Source organism: Ptychodera flava, chromosome 12 (genome assembly GCF_041260155.1).
Source record: "Ptychodera flava strain L36383 chromosome 12, AS_Pfla_20210202, whole genome shotgun sequence".
Lineage (NCBI taxonomy): Eukaryota > Metazoa > Hemichordata > Enteropneusta > Ptychoderidae > Ptychodera > Ptychodera flava.
In genome coordinates this window covers 26,344,429-26,358,030 of record NC_091939.1, presented here as the reverse complement: position 1 = coordinate 26,358,030, position 13,602 = coordinate 26,344,429, and the positions used below count along the sequence as shown (strand labels likewise).

Sequence of the window (13,602 nt, the reverse complement as noted above, 5' to 3'; positions counted from 1 at the left end):
TCCCTCTACAAAACCGATTTTTTTCGAAGAGCTATTACACTTGCCCATGACTCTTAGCACACGATAGAATTTTCTGATCTTTTCTATCGTGGCACAGCTATATCCTCGTTTACAACACGGTCTTACCATGGAGGTGAAACAGGTTGCCTTACTTAAAAATAACAGGGAACAGCAAGTACCCTGCATGGAATAACTCAGCTAGCTACACAATAATTCTAAACCATACATCATAATGCAAACTTTTGAGTGGAATGAAAAGATTACTCTGTCAGATGTGTTTAAGAGAGAATGTCGTGTATTTCTCTAATCTAGCCTGAACTTTCGATGCATCTACAATAGGAATCTCATTATTTTCCAAATTGCGATTTATTACATACTATTCCCATGAAATGGAATTTTCCATGACATAAGTTGAAATGCGTTTACATATTTCTTTCGGCTTTGTGAATTATCTTTTAACATTTTCACCGAAACTCAACTCGCACCATAATACACACGATTTCTAAAATCGGCGTCAACATCAACTTTGTAGTTTTCCTTGTTGTAAATGTGAATTGTACATTGTCTTTGCATCATGGGTTGAGAGACGACCTCCGTGGCCGAGGATTTAGGTCTGGAGGACAACTTTTGAGTATTGAGTCGAAAGTCTGTCCAAATTTCTTGTGGTAAAGAAAGGGCGCCCTCAGAAGACAAAATTGGAATCAAAGTGGGAAATTGAAAAGTGATATAGTTATCGCACGTTCTCGTAGCACATCTATCGGAGCTGTCGACGTGACTGTTCTTTACCATACATTCGTTTCTTTTTTCCATTTGTCCTCGACGCATAGAGGTGACATGCAGCCATTGACGAATACACGGAAATTGAGGAACATGCTTGCGGCCTGTTATGCAAACCTTGGTAGAAACACGGACCGTGGTAGAAATAGTAGAGTAGAAATGTTCAGGTGAAGAAATGCACATTGTATTCGTGTAATCGTTTGGACTGTCATTGCAACAGGAAGGCGGTGTCTGGCCGTTGACGTACACAAAAGGCATGGTGCAGATTTGCGCGCTTGAGAGATGACCCATTTTCTTTGTCGGAACCTTTCGAGCATGTGTAAATAGGTACAAAACTCTCAATGATTGACTGTTATGTCATAATTAATCTTTGGGCTACTAGCTTGATTCAATGAATGAAAAAGTAAAGGCGTGGTTGGAACTGATGAACGAATTGTACAACCGGAATAAATTTATTGAATACCTATAAACCTCACGGCTAGATTACATTAGGATAGAATACATCAGTGTATCTCATGATAAAAGGATGAGTGACTGAATGGCCCGAAGAGAGAAGATATCTCCCTTTTCTAAACAGAACATACTACGCCGGATACCAAGGCAATAAAGGATACAATGAGAAGTCTTTTTCCTGACATTTTATAAGAAGGGAGGGTCACGGCCACTTCATGGTGACGGTACGTGGAAAAGTATAGTCGTAGACCCTAGAAAAGACAGGGTCTATATATGTTGTGATGAACTTATCGCTTGCCTATATAGGGCATGTGACAACACTATCATTTCAGATCCCAGCTCTTAGAAAATTTACTCAATGTTTCACAGGCATGGATCCTAAATAGGCCTTCTTCTCCAAGGGATATTGTCCCGTGAATGGGTATAGCTACTGGACTCTATAAATGCCTTCTTTGCGTGTCGCGTTCTCAGTGCAAATGAGTTTGCAAACTAGACGTGCGTCTGGAATGGCGTAGCTATTGAATAGTATAAAGAAAAATAAATGTGCAAAAAAAACTTCTAACACCAATTTTAAATACAATGTTCCTGGTTTAAATATAGAATGTGTGAGATCTTTCGCACTAAAACGCTCGGATATGTTGCATTTTAGTGGGACATTAGAAGATGGCTTCATACCAATACAAGTAGTGATAGAAACATCAAAAAGTGATACATAATCTGTCCGAACAGAAGATTCGTCGTAACTTTCGGTTGGGATCGAATAATGTGCCAAAGCGACCCTTTTTAACATTATTGAACTTGAACATCTATTTGTTTTCTATAAATAACATTTACGTGTACTTCCGTGTTTTATATATTCATTTTGGTTCTTTTCAGGGCCGTCACATCCTCTAAAAGAGAACTATTGTTAACAAGTCACGTGTATTAGTTGGCATGCGTAAATACTAGTGTAGGGCCATATTTGATCGCCAATAAATGTCACTCAATAATCGATTTACTGTCCCAAATGTTTAATTTATCATTTGTTGGCTTCTGTTAAAACGCGTTGGTCGTGAGGAATCATAACATGCAGCTTAAAATATCCAAAGCAATAAAAGCGATACTGTAATCGTTTCCTTTCAACGAAATGTCAGATTCATTAAGTGCGGGTGACTGCTTGGAAAATATGTCTCCCTTGGTCAGGGTGTAGAAATAGTGCTGCTTTTATCTCATGAGTTTCAATTCATCTAATGGGAATCTCATACATTAAAGATCCATTAGCTGTAACTTTAGTCAATTTTTAGACTTTGTTTGTTTTGTGTATCATCTGCAGGTCCCTGAATCATGGAGAAATTCCCAATATTTGGCTCATAAATATACCTTATATGATCATAATCTGCATTGTTATCGTTTAAATTGTGTATTCAGGTCCGGACTAGAATACATTTATCAACAATAACAATGGTCATTTAACATATACAGGCTGTGTTGGCAAGCAGGACACCGGGCACTGGTCATTATGATCGGATTATAGTAAAATTCTGTAGTTAATACATTGAAACAGAGTAGTGAAAAATTAGTCAAAAGTTACAGCTAATGTCCCTTAAATACCCAACATCAGATTTATTGAAGACTGTTCTCGCGAAATGACAGTTATCAAAGTAAATGTCAAACGTTCGTGTTCAGACGGTGTTCAATGGTACTCTCACTCTCATACAGTAATCCACAGTAACGCAAATTTCCTCTTGTTACGGATATATATGCCACATATATTGCAGCATAGAGGTAGAAGCAACCAATGCAGTCGAGGTTTGAGGTCTGGACGTTGGGGCAATTCACATGTCCGTCCCCAGGGGTGATGCGTGGAAGAGATGTATCGGTCTCAGCACAGATTTCTTGTTGCTATTGTTTATCATAATACGTTGGAGTATGATACTGCCAATAGAGATTTATACTAGCAACCCAACGTGTCTTCCTCTTATAGAACTGATTTTCTAACGATTTCTTGTTGAAGTTGTTCTCCTCACTGCATGCATCATGTATTTGTCCTGTGACAATCTTACGCTATTTTCTCATGCGTGTAATTGCCTTGAGCGCCAAAGCAAGCAGGTTCTCACTGAAAACTTTTCGCTGACCAAGCATCGCCCCGACTACGTGAAAACAGTTCCAAACACCCCTGGGTCGGCGTTAATTTAGGACGTAGTCGAGGGATTGACCTGAGTTAGGACCGGACTCCGCGTTCGCAGTGCATGTGAACGCATCGAAAATTACAAACGTCGAAAAACCCCTCCATTCGACGACTTTCGGGAATATTTTCGAGGTAACCTGTGGCTTTTGTTCAGTTGTAGTTGAGTTTAAATAGTTTACTAGCTCCATGGTTTAACCATGACAGGCGTGACCTGCGCAGCCGGACGTGTTGATAATTGGTACGAAGAGGAAGTAGCGGTTTTGCTTGCCATGTGGCCAAAAGAGAGCATCCAGAAATTGATGGACGGCACTTCCAGAGCCAATGAGGTTTTATCGAACAGTAGCAGACAATGCAGCAGCCAAGCCCCCAGGGGGTCAATCCCATAGTAAAAGTGTACTGGCATATGCCCCCGAATGGGTGACTTTTCACCAAGAAAATTCCCTAAACATAGATCGATTTTTCATCCTTAAAACCCAAAGCATGGGTTGATAACAAAGCAAAGGTCCCGTTCTTTACACATGCAACAGAATAAAGATGCAAATTTCCAGAAATTTTCAAGCAAAATCCCTGAACATGAATGAAGATGTAATTGAGCACATTCGTTTCAAACAAGAAATGCTCGGCTGTTAACGATATCAAGGGATTAAATAGTGAGATTCAATGAAAGCAACAGCCCGTCCATTGCACTGATCAGCAATTATTATACTGCCTGGCCATGAATCCTCCTGTGTATCTCTCAGCAAATAGTTTGTGAGTTACTGGGAGTGGAGAGGAGATATCACTTGTTTATGCAGAATCGTGAATTGATGCAACTCTGGATACCGACGCAGGAGAGAACTTATGACAATCACTGCCTCTCTGACCGTGTGAGGCATGTTGCATCAGTCATTTCAATCGAGACGGAGGAAATAAATTGATGTTTAAAAAATAAAGGATCTTCTAATGGACTTACACTGTGTTTATGTCATTTAATTCGTTAGAGATATTCTAATGTATGAGGTTCGAAGCTCGCCATGTGCCCGGAATGGCTACGTAAAGACGAAGAAGTGGCGATTTGCGTATATGGTAATTTTTGGCATGATAATATACGATGGTTCCAGGTCAGCTAGAACAGAGACAAATAGAAAGACATTCTTTCTATTTGTCTGTGGCAAGAATGATAGTTACATGAAGGTTGATTTCAGAAAGAAGCAGTGCTGTATCGAAACTGTTTGGTGAAATTCCAAAGGGATGCTCTTTCACTTTATCGAACCGGATTCTATTCTCTTCTGGATTTCTGTACGTACAAATCGGTGTAATTTTTATTCATTCCAATGGTCATTTTCGATATATTTTGTCGTGGCGAAAGGGTTAGACAATGATTGTAAGTATGCTTATCGAAAGGTAATGAATCTGACAAATAGAGTAATATAAATACGGTAGCTCTCTTTTTGGAAAATGTGGTGGCCCTGAAAAGGGCCGTTTGGTATGGGTTTTGTAATTGGTGATCTAACCGCCAAAACCGTACAAAGTACGGCCCTGGCGTTTCAGAGCGTAGACCACATCCATGGCGGTGACGGTCTTTCTCTTGGCGTGCTCGGTGTAGGTGACGGCATCACGGATGACGTTCTCCAAGAACACCTTCAAGACACCACGGGTTTCTTCGTAGATGAGACCAGAGATACGCTTGACACCACCACGACGGGCCAGGCGACGGATAGCTGGTTTGGTGATACCCTGGATGTTGTCTCGAAGTACCTTACGATGACGCTTGGCGCCTCCTTTTCCCAGACCTTTGCCTCCTTTGCCACGACCAGACATATTCGCTATTGCCAGTTGAAAAATGATGTGCCTTGTTGCATATTCTACACCTTTATAAAGATCATTCGTGAACGCGATAGAGAACGATGTACACAACCTAGTGTTAGTATTCTGCCATGTTCTCGCCTTTGAAGACATAAAGAAATGTTGTCTAATTGGCCAATTAATGCATATCATTAACACGTGTCTCGGATCATGAGTGTGAACTTGAAGTAGGGACTTGCAAGCTGTGAGGGGTATTATACTTGCTTATGACTTTTCCGTAAACAATGCAATTTTTTTCTGTCGTGTCAAAACTATTTCCATGTTCGCAACACGGTTTCGGGGAAAATGTAGCTCTAGTGCATGGTTTGTTCAATGTCTTGCGATGCATATACAACAATACATACCTTGTCTTTATTCTCCAAATATATCAAAAACTTCTGAATTATGCACTCAGAAAGGTTTCAACCATGGAGTTCCCTTTTTAGCTCCATGTTTCAACTTAATTGTTTTCATATTTGCCAATTTTTAAGGAAGAATTAACACAATTATGTATGTATGTATGTATGTATGTATGTATGTATGTATGTATGTATGTATGTATGTATGTATGTATGTATGTATGTATGTATGTATGTATGTATGTATGTATGTATGTATGTATGTATGTATGTATGTATGTATGTATGTATGTATGTATTATGTATGTATGTATGTGTGTGCGTGCGTGCGTATGTGAGCGCACGTGCGCGCGTGCGTGCGTGTGTGTGTGTCTGTCTGTCTGTCTGTATATATATATATATATATATATATATATATATATATATATATATATATATATATATATATATATATATATATATATATAACTGAAACTAGTTCTTCCATGGCTGAGCCTTGAGTGAGCAGTAAGTGATTTTATGTCCCAAGGAGAGAGATCTCCTTTCAATGCAGAATCGTGGCTAAGTCTAGATCTATACTAATCTCATTAAAATCAGATGTAGAGTAGGACGACGTCTATACTTACGCGGTAAGAGAATACCGCGTAAGTATAGACGTCGCCGTACTCTACATCTGATTTTAATCACATTGCATCTGTACCGACGCAATAAAGAATACGTTAAAAGTCTTTGATTTTCACCGACATTTGAAAAGACACAATAGATGTCACATATCCGTATGGGGCATCTCACGAGACTTGTTTCAGATCCATGCTGTGTTGAAATGGAATTATTATTTATTTGATATAATATTGAAGAGTCTGCAGAAAGATTGCCCACACAGCACGTGGACCATTTGATGTCTTCTATTGTGTAGCTTCGCATGAAGCGTTCTCGTGTTTATCTAATGGGTTTTAGTGCTGGAGGTGTGCCTGGCATTACGCTGTCATTGAAATAAAGACACAGGAACGTAAAAAGTGAATATTGGCTCCAATTTCGATGGATTACCCATGACGTAAATGTACGCTGTGTGATATCTTTCCCACCAAATCGCACAAATGTGTGCAAGTTTTTGGGGTTATCAGAAGATGGCTTCATAGCAACTCGAAAAATGATAGAAACATTACTAGACGTGACAAGACATGATTGTACTTCAAGGAACGTATGAGATCAGGGTATTGCAAGCAATATTCGTCCGGAGTTATAATCAATAAATGTCATTTTTTTTAATTATACAAGCCTTACCTGAGTCGCGTGTACTTTCCGCTCACTTTCTCTGTATTGGTATTTCAAAGAAAATAGTCCATATCTATTAATTACCCTCCCTAATCTCCCTAATCCCCTTCATTAATTTTTTCTACCGATCACGAACGCGGGGGAGGGGGGGGGGTTATCCCCATGACAATAACTCGTGCTCATACTTTACTGATGATCGCTAGAACAAATAAATATAGGGGATTAAGGAGGGTAATTCACAAATATGGACTGTTTTCTTTGAAATGTTATACAGAGATAGCAAGGGGTATAGTAATGCTGTACTCAAACCATGGAGGTACAAGAAGTAGGTCCTTGACTCAGACACAGTGTGGAAGGACAGAGACTCAAACCAGCGTTAATTCACGAGAACACGGTGTCTCCACCATGACGGGAAGAATACATTTCATGGGCACGCTATAAATGCTTTCCTGACCTTAACCATATACCCAGCTGTTATCACAAGTGGGCAAAATAGAACTACTCGTGACTGAACTGGAGTCTGCATATAAGGTGTTTAACAGATAACTGTATCGCATGTGATATTTCGACGACATCTCGTGTATGTATCTCGCAATGCTTGTTGTTTCTCATGATCACTCACACGCTGATTTCAAGCGCATTCCCGTTCGTCAATGCAGCACTGAACCCCAATGTGTTGAAATTCATGACGTCACAGGGTGTGATATCGACCTTTCCTCCCTGTCCTTATCGTCCGGATTTTAAACTTGCGGTACAGGTTCCAAGATATAGCTTCTAAAGAATTCTCGCAATACCCGGTCTGGAATTTTTATTCACAAGTTTTTATCAATGTATTGGTTTTTTTTGCGAGGGGGATTTGATTTCGAAACATGCTCTGTCGGGAAAACATGTTCGATTAGTCATTTATCACTCAACACAGGTGGAAGCATAAAGGAGTGTAAAAAAGTGATATAATTTTTGCCTGCCGGGCGTAGAGTTGCTAAATCTGATGTAAGTAATTCATATTTTGATTGTCTTCGCGCTGAAAATTTTGACTTTGGCAGTTACGGTCTGTGTTTGAAAACCATCGATATGAGTGTTTCGGATTTAATATACCGCTTGTCTTTATTACGTTGGGCATATAATCCTCGATACAAAGGTCGCTAGATTGTTTTTGTATTACTTGGATAAAAACTACTGTAGAAATAGCGTGACTTATATTTTTGCCTCGGATTAAATCATGGGAATTTGGACGAGCCACATGACCCTTTACTATAATAGTATGAAAATTGGATTTAATATAGCAGTATGAACACAGCAATATCGCTTAGTACACCAGGGATTCAAGAACGTACGCGTTTCCCTTAACATAATACTATTTTTTCATATTGCAGGCACAACGGATGTCTCTGTGGCGCAATCGGTTAGCGCGTTCGGCTGTTAACCGAAAGGTTGGTGGTTCGAGCCCACCCAGGGACGCCATGTATTTTTTAATAAATGTCATGACGATGTGACGGAGATCCTAGAATATATGTCGTCAACGTCATCATTCATTTCCTCGATTTCAGCATTTTCAAAAATCTTTAACCTTCTGTCGTCCAAGGGCACACAGTTTACACCTGCATGTTTTGGTATATCATGAATCAAAATCGCAATCTCTGTCGCTTCGGTCAATATCATTTGGCGACGACAGCTTTCACCTATCGTTAATACGACATTTGGTGCTCACAACTTTTGTGAGCATGTATACTATACATGGGCGCGTGGCCACGGTTCGGAGCTCGAGCAAACGGCACCTGTTACACAACTCAAACTGCTATCGTAATATTCTCACGATTTTAACACACAGGCCGTACATGTATAGAATGTAGCAAAATTATCGTCCCCTTTTCACAATTATTGTCCACATTAATATAGCCAATTTTGCGAGAGAAGAAGTTCACTCGAAAAACACCGGCACGGCAAGTCAGTCTACCGTCTGCCCATTCATGTTATACCAAAACATTTATTAATACTCTGCACGCAGGTTTAAACTGTGTACCCTTGGACGACAGAAGATTAGACTGAAAAGCAACATTATCTTTAATGCGGAATATTAATAACAGTGTTGTGGTATTACTGAGTGGAATGTATGAATTAGTTTTAATACGACAGTTTATGGTTTAGTTTATTGCCACGAATAGCTACAAAGACATATTTGACCTGCCATATGGCTGAAAAATACGCGCTAGTTCGGCTTGATAATTATGACCTCGCGTGACCTCGCGTTGCCCCATACAGTCTCTGTGGCGCAATCGGTTAGCGCGTTCGGCTGTTAACCGAAAGGTTGGTGGTTCGAGCCCACCCAGGGACGTTGTATAATATTTTTGACGAAAACCGAAAGATCATGATGAGGTGTACGGTGCATGCAGACTACACACATGTAGCACTAAGGTGAATCATATTTGAATCGTGAATTTTCAAATTTTTGAGCGAAATATCTCAGTATCGTTCTATTAAGTAAAAGCAAGTCTTTTCTCTTTTGTATCCCAATGTTGACAAGCAGTATGTAAAGCGGCCAAATTGCCACGCGTTGTGCTTTGAACATAGTAAACACCTATTGCCTGGTCATGAGGGCTATAGCGCCCGTCTATTACCCCGAGGGGCCGTGTGTTACCAGAAAAACATCGCTATTCCCCGAGGCCGTAGGCCGAGGGGTATAGCGATGTGTTTCTGGTAACACACGGCCACGAGGGGTAATAGACGAGTGCTACAGCCCGAATAAAGACCAGGCTATAGGTGTTTTATAACACACCACATGCTCATGGTGTATTGTTATATAGTTTATAATGTGTTTTGATATTTTGCACCCGCAACAATCCATTGTGACAATTTACTGTGCGAGGTTTCCACAGCGGTTTCAATTATACGTGGTACCAATTTTTTTCAAAAAATATTCTAAGCATACCTATAGCGACATCCTTAGTTGTACTTTAATCTTTTCCGTCAATTAGATGTTCAAGTTCCTACGCTGTTAGAATGTTGGAAAATGTTGGAAAATCCGTTTCAGAGAATGTGTCGTCACCTATCCCGGACGCACATCACGTTCTAGTCACCCGCCATTGTTGCAAAGCTGCAGACGACACTACGGTCACGTGACCGGGCACTTTTCCAAATTTGGTCAGAACTATTTCCCTAGGGAAATAGCTTTTCAAAAAATACCCTCTGACGTAACTTTTGTCGATCCGGTGGGGACTTGACGTATCTATTTTCTCGTCACGTGACGTATTCTGGCGAATCGCGACACGGAATGAGCATGTGGTGTGTTATAATTACAATTACTGAAAGCACAGCAAAGTTTAAAGACAAATTCTCCAGATACTAGGCCGCGGAACGTGAGAAATAGTGTGAAATTAAAAGCTGTGATAAGTCAACGACTGTGGCTGGACGAAGGGACGGGACGAAGGGTTTTAAATAAGCTATGAAAGATTTTACGTGTAAAAATTGTCGTTTGCGAAAAAATCAAAGAAAATAAGACAACACTGTTCGGATAGTAATGGCAAAAATGGTGAAAAGTCTATCGTGTAGAATATTTGAAAAGTTGTCAATATCCAAAGATGCGAATGGACATTCGAAGGAAATTTATCTGACTTCGTAAAGCTTTGAATGAAACGCGTCTAAATAAAAGGGCACGTGTGTAACTCAATGGATAAGGATTTCCCCCCTTTAATGTAAAAAGGAATGTGTGTAACTCACAGGATAAGGATTTCCCCCTTTTATATCGAAGGGCATGTGTGTAACTCAAAGGATAGGGATTTTCCCCTTTAATGTGAAAGGTATTGGGTAAAAAAGTTTGAAAGGATATTGCCACTATTTTCAGAACTGTAATAAAAAACATAAGAAGAATACTGATTTAACCGAAGGTAAGAAGGTTTCCCGAGAGAACATCGTCAGATTCAACCGAAAATCACATCAGTATGACAGGTTGTGACGCAGTTCAGTTACAATCAATACAGTTTTTAGGGCCCGAATGAAGGGTATAGGGCATTTATTTGTGCAGAATCGCCACTGATGGCGCTGTTTTCCTTGGCTAAAATTTGCTATTGATTTGCCTACTACAAGAAATCATAGCCCGTACACATGCATGCTGGTTCACCAGTCAATGGGATTCGCTGAATGTTCTAGACTAGGAATATTTAGCTCTATACCACTATGATCGTCTGTCGAAAATTAATCACAAGTTTACTGTCATTTGAATGTGGTACAAGATAAGAGTGTCTATATGGGTCTGTTTGTCACGGAGAGAAAGAACTCACCCATAGAAATGATCGTATTCAAGATGTATATAATTTATGCCCGCACAGACTTCCATCGACAGGAGTCTGGAGGCAAATCTTTTTTTGTGAATTTACGCTCCTAGAAACATTTTTTAAATTGAATGAATTCCAGTGGAGAAGAATCAATCCTGTCAAACGAATTCAAATAATCTATAAATATGTCAGTCTCTCTCGCACAACTTCATCTGTCTTCGGAAATCTTTTGTTGAAGAATTTCGTGGACGGCGACGGACAGACAAATGAATATGTCAGTGTTTGTGCCGTTTGATATTATCAGGCGTAACCAGAAAGCTCCAAATAATGGAGTCATGGACTAATCCTTGATCTTATAGAACGGAGAGAATTGTAAGCTTCTGCGTATGGACAGAGATCAGAGTGGGTATGTGTACGACGGCGATAAGCAACGCTAATCCGTCCAAGCTTGAAATAAGCAGCTTTACAAACGCTCTGGTCGCTATGTTTCCGTATATATTAAGGTCACCGACTGTCCATCCGAGCTTGTTTTGCTCTGAGATTTTAGCAAGGGACTTGATCCGATTTACACAAGCCGATCGAGAATAGACAAATCTGAAACTGTCTCGGAGACAAACTTATTATTGTCCGTTGTAAAGTTTCCGTCAAGATTTAAGATCACTTGTGCCTGAAACAATTCATCGCGGAAGAAATATATCATATACCATGTACCATATGCTGAAGCGCTCAACAGAACACGTCCCTTGCAGATAAGGCGCGGGTTCCCCTGCCGTTTACGGCCAGAATTAATCATACAGGACAGCCTGGAATAGACTTTAATTAAATTATGTAACAATCAAAAGAACGAAAACATAAACAAACCCATGGAAAACAAAATATTTTTGGAGTTGATAATGTGATGAAAAACTTACGGTTGGTTACAAATTATAAATGTGCCAAAATGGGAGTTCATGAAAATAAAGTTTTTCGAAGAGTTGAAATTAAAGGTCATATGGATCAATAAAAGGTGGTATGCGCCTCGAAAGTGAAAGACTTAAACTTTTGCTCAAACTTTCTTCAAGGAAACTTTCAACCATTCTCTTACCAAACCAAGAATAAAAATCGGGGGTCACCGAGCAGTTTGGAACTAGCGACACAAACTACCCAACATTTTGCGATATTTGAAATTCAAAAATGGCCGCCATTCCTGTGATAACTCTTTTGAGAAATTAAAGTTTGGATTTTCGAAAAACTGAGAATGTGAAAGTTTTTCTTTATTCTAGAGCTTTAAAGTGAGCCCCCCAAGTTTTTTTAGAGTCCGACTATCTGTCCCGGAGGCGCGTTCACCTTAAATGCAGGGGAAAATGGAATATCTTAAGGTCAGCAAAGAGCAAGAGATGTAGATATACTTCAGAGATAAAGAAAAAACACAGTGTCTACTGTACAAATAACATAAACTGTCAGACCTAGATACTGTGAACAGGCTGAAGGAAATAATGTACATAAGACCCAGATGGTTTTTATACCCCCGACTTAATCTGTTTTTCACCGGAGGATTTCTTGAGAAAATAATACATTGCCGAGAAAGGAAAAAAACGGCACCTGGAAAACCTGCACGTTTTCCGCATTTCTCTCATTTGCCCAGGATCAGCCAGAAATAAGGTTTCTAAATGCATCGCGACGTATTACCGACCGCTATTCGCTCGAGCTCAGCATGTACTGTAGATGTTTACCGACCGCAAAACACGATAGCCGAAAGAAATGAGTGTCTATACCTGAAGCATAACGACACAGTCCAAGGTCAGACAACAAGATTTTTCACGTAAAAAGGCGCGCGCAAGCAGTTTCTTGATGGACAGCCAACTATCCTCGTATTGGCGGCCAGGGAATTTTATCCTATTATAGCTCAGTGGCGGCAACAATTCTGCGTGGGTAAGAAATAGGATCCGCCTTTTTGCTTGAGTTGGCCGAGAAGGGGCAAAAATATATGGTAGGGAGGGGAAAGCTTTGGAAATGGGAATAGGACAGCTGAGGTTGGAACAGATGCGTACTGGGGATGAGGAGACGGGAAGGCTAGTGGACGGGATGGGCACATAGTCTGCATGATTATAGCGGGATGAAAGTCGCGAATTCGACGGCTTGTCCATTTTTCCCGGTCTAAAACATTAGCTTTATTCAAAATACCTTGGAAGAGTCCATCTACATTGTAAACTTGTAGATATGACTTTTCGAAGTCTTTGTCCGGTCAATGAACGTAACTTTGACTCTAACACTCCATTGTAAGAATGTTCACCCACTATTTAAAGAAAGCAACGTACACTGGGAACTGAGGACTTTGATGTGCCTGAGCCTTCAAGCTGTGGAAAATATCACTTACTGTAGTACCTTATAATATATACAGTCATTCGCTATGATCTTTATAAGCAGTTGCTGTATACAGCGAATTCCCCAGGGAGAGTGTCTCAGTTCATGGGAAACTATCGACCCATCCTTTCAATTT

General features: G+C 40.1%; 1 protein-coding gene and 2 non-coding genes across 3 annotated transcripts; 2 read left to right on the top strand and 1 right to left on the bottom strand.

Moving 5' to 3' along the window:
• Positions 1-4,756: 4,756 nt before the first annotated feature.
• On the bottom strand, positions 4,757-5,200 carry LOC139146125 (histone H4). The gene has a single exon (XM_070717554.1). The coding sequence runs from the start codon at positions 5,195-5,197 to the stop codon at positions 4,886-4,888; it is 312 nt and encodes a 103-aa protein (XP_070573655.1). The 5' UTR covers positions 5,198-5,200; the 3' UTR covers positions 4,757-4,885.
• Positions 5,201-8,239: 3,039 nt separating this feature from the next.
• Positions 8,240-8,313, top strand: Trnan-guu (transfer RNA asparagine (anticodon GUU)). The gene has a single exon. It is a non-coding gene; the product is annotated as a tRNA-Asn (tRNA).
• Positions 8,314-9,113: 800 nt separating this feature from the next.
• Trnan-guu (transfer RNA asparagine (anticodon GUU)) lies at positions 9,114-9,187 on the top strand. Its single transcript has one exon. It is a non-coding gene; the product is annotated as a tRNA-Asn (tRNA).
• Positions 9,188-13,602: the final 4,415 nt, after the last annotated feature.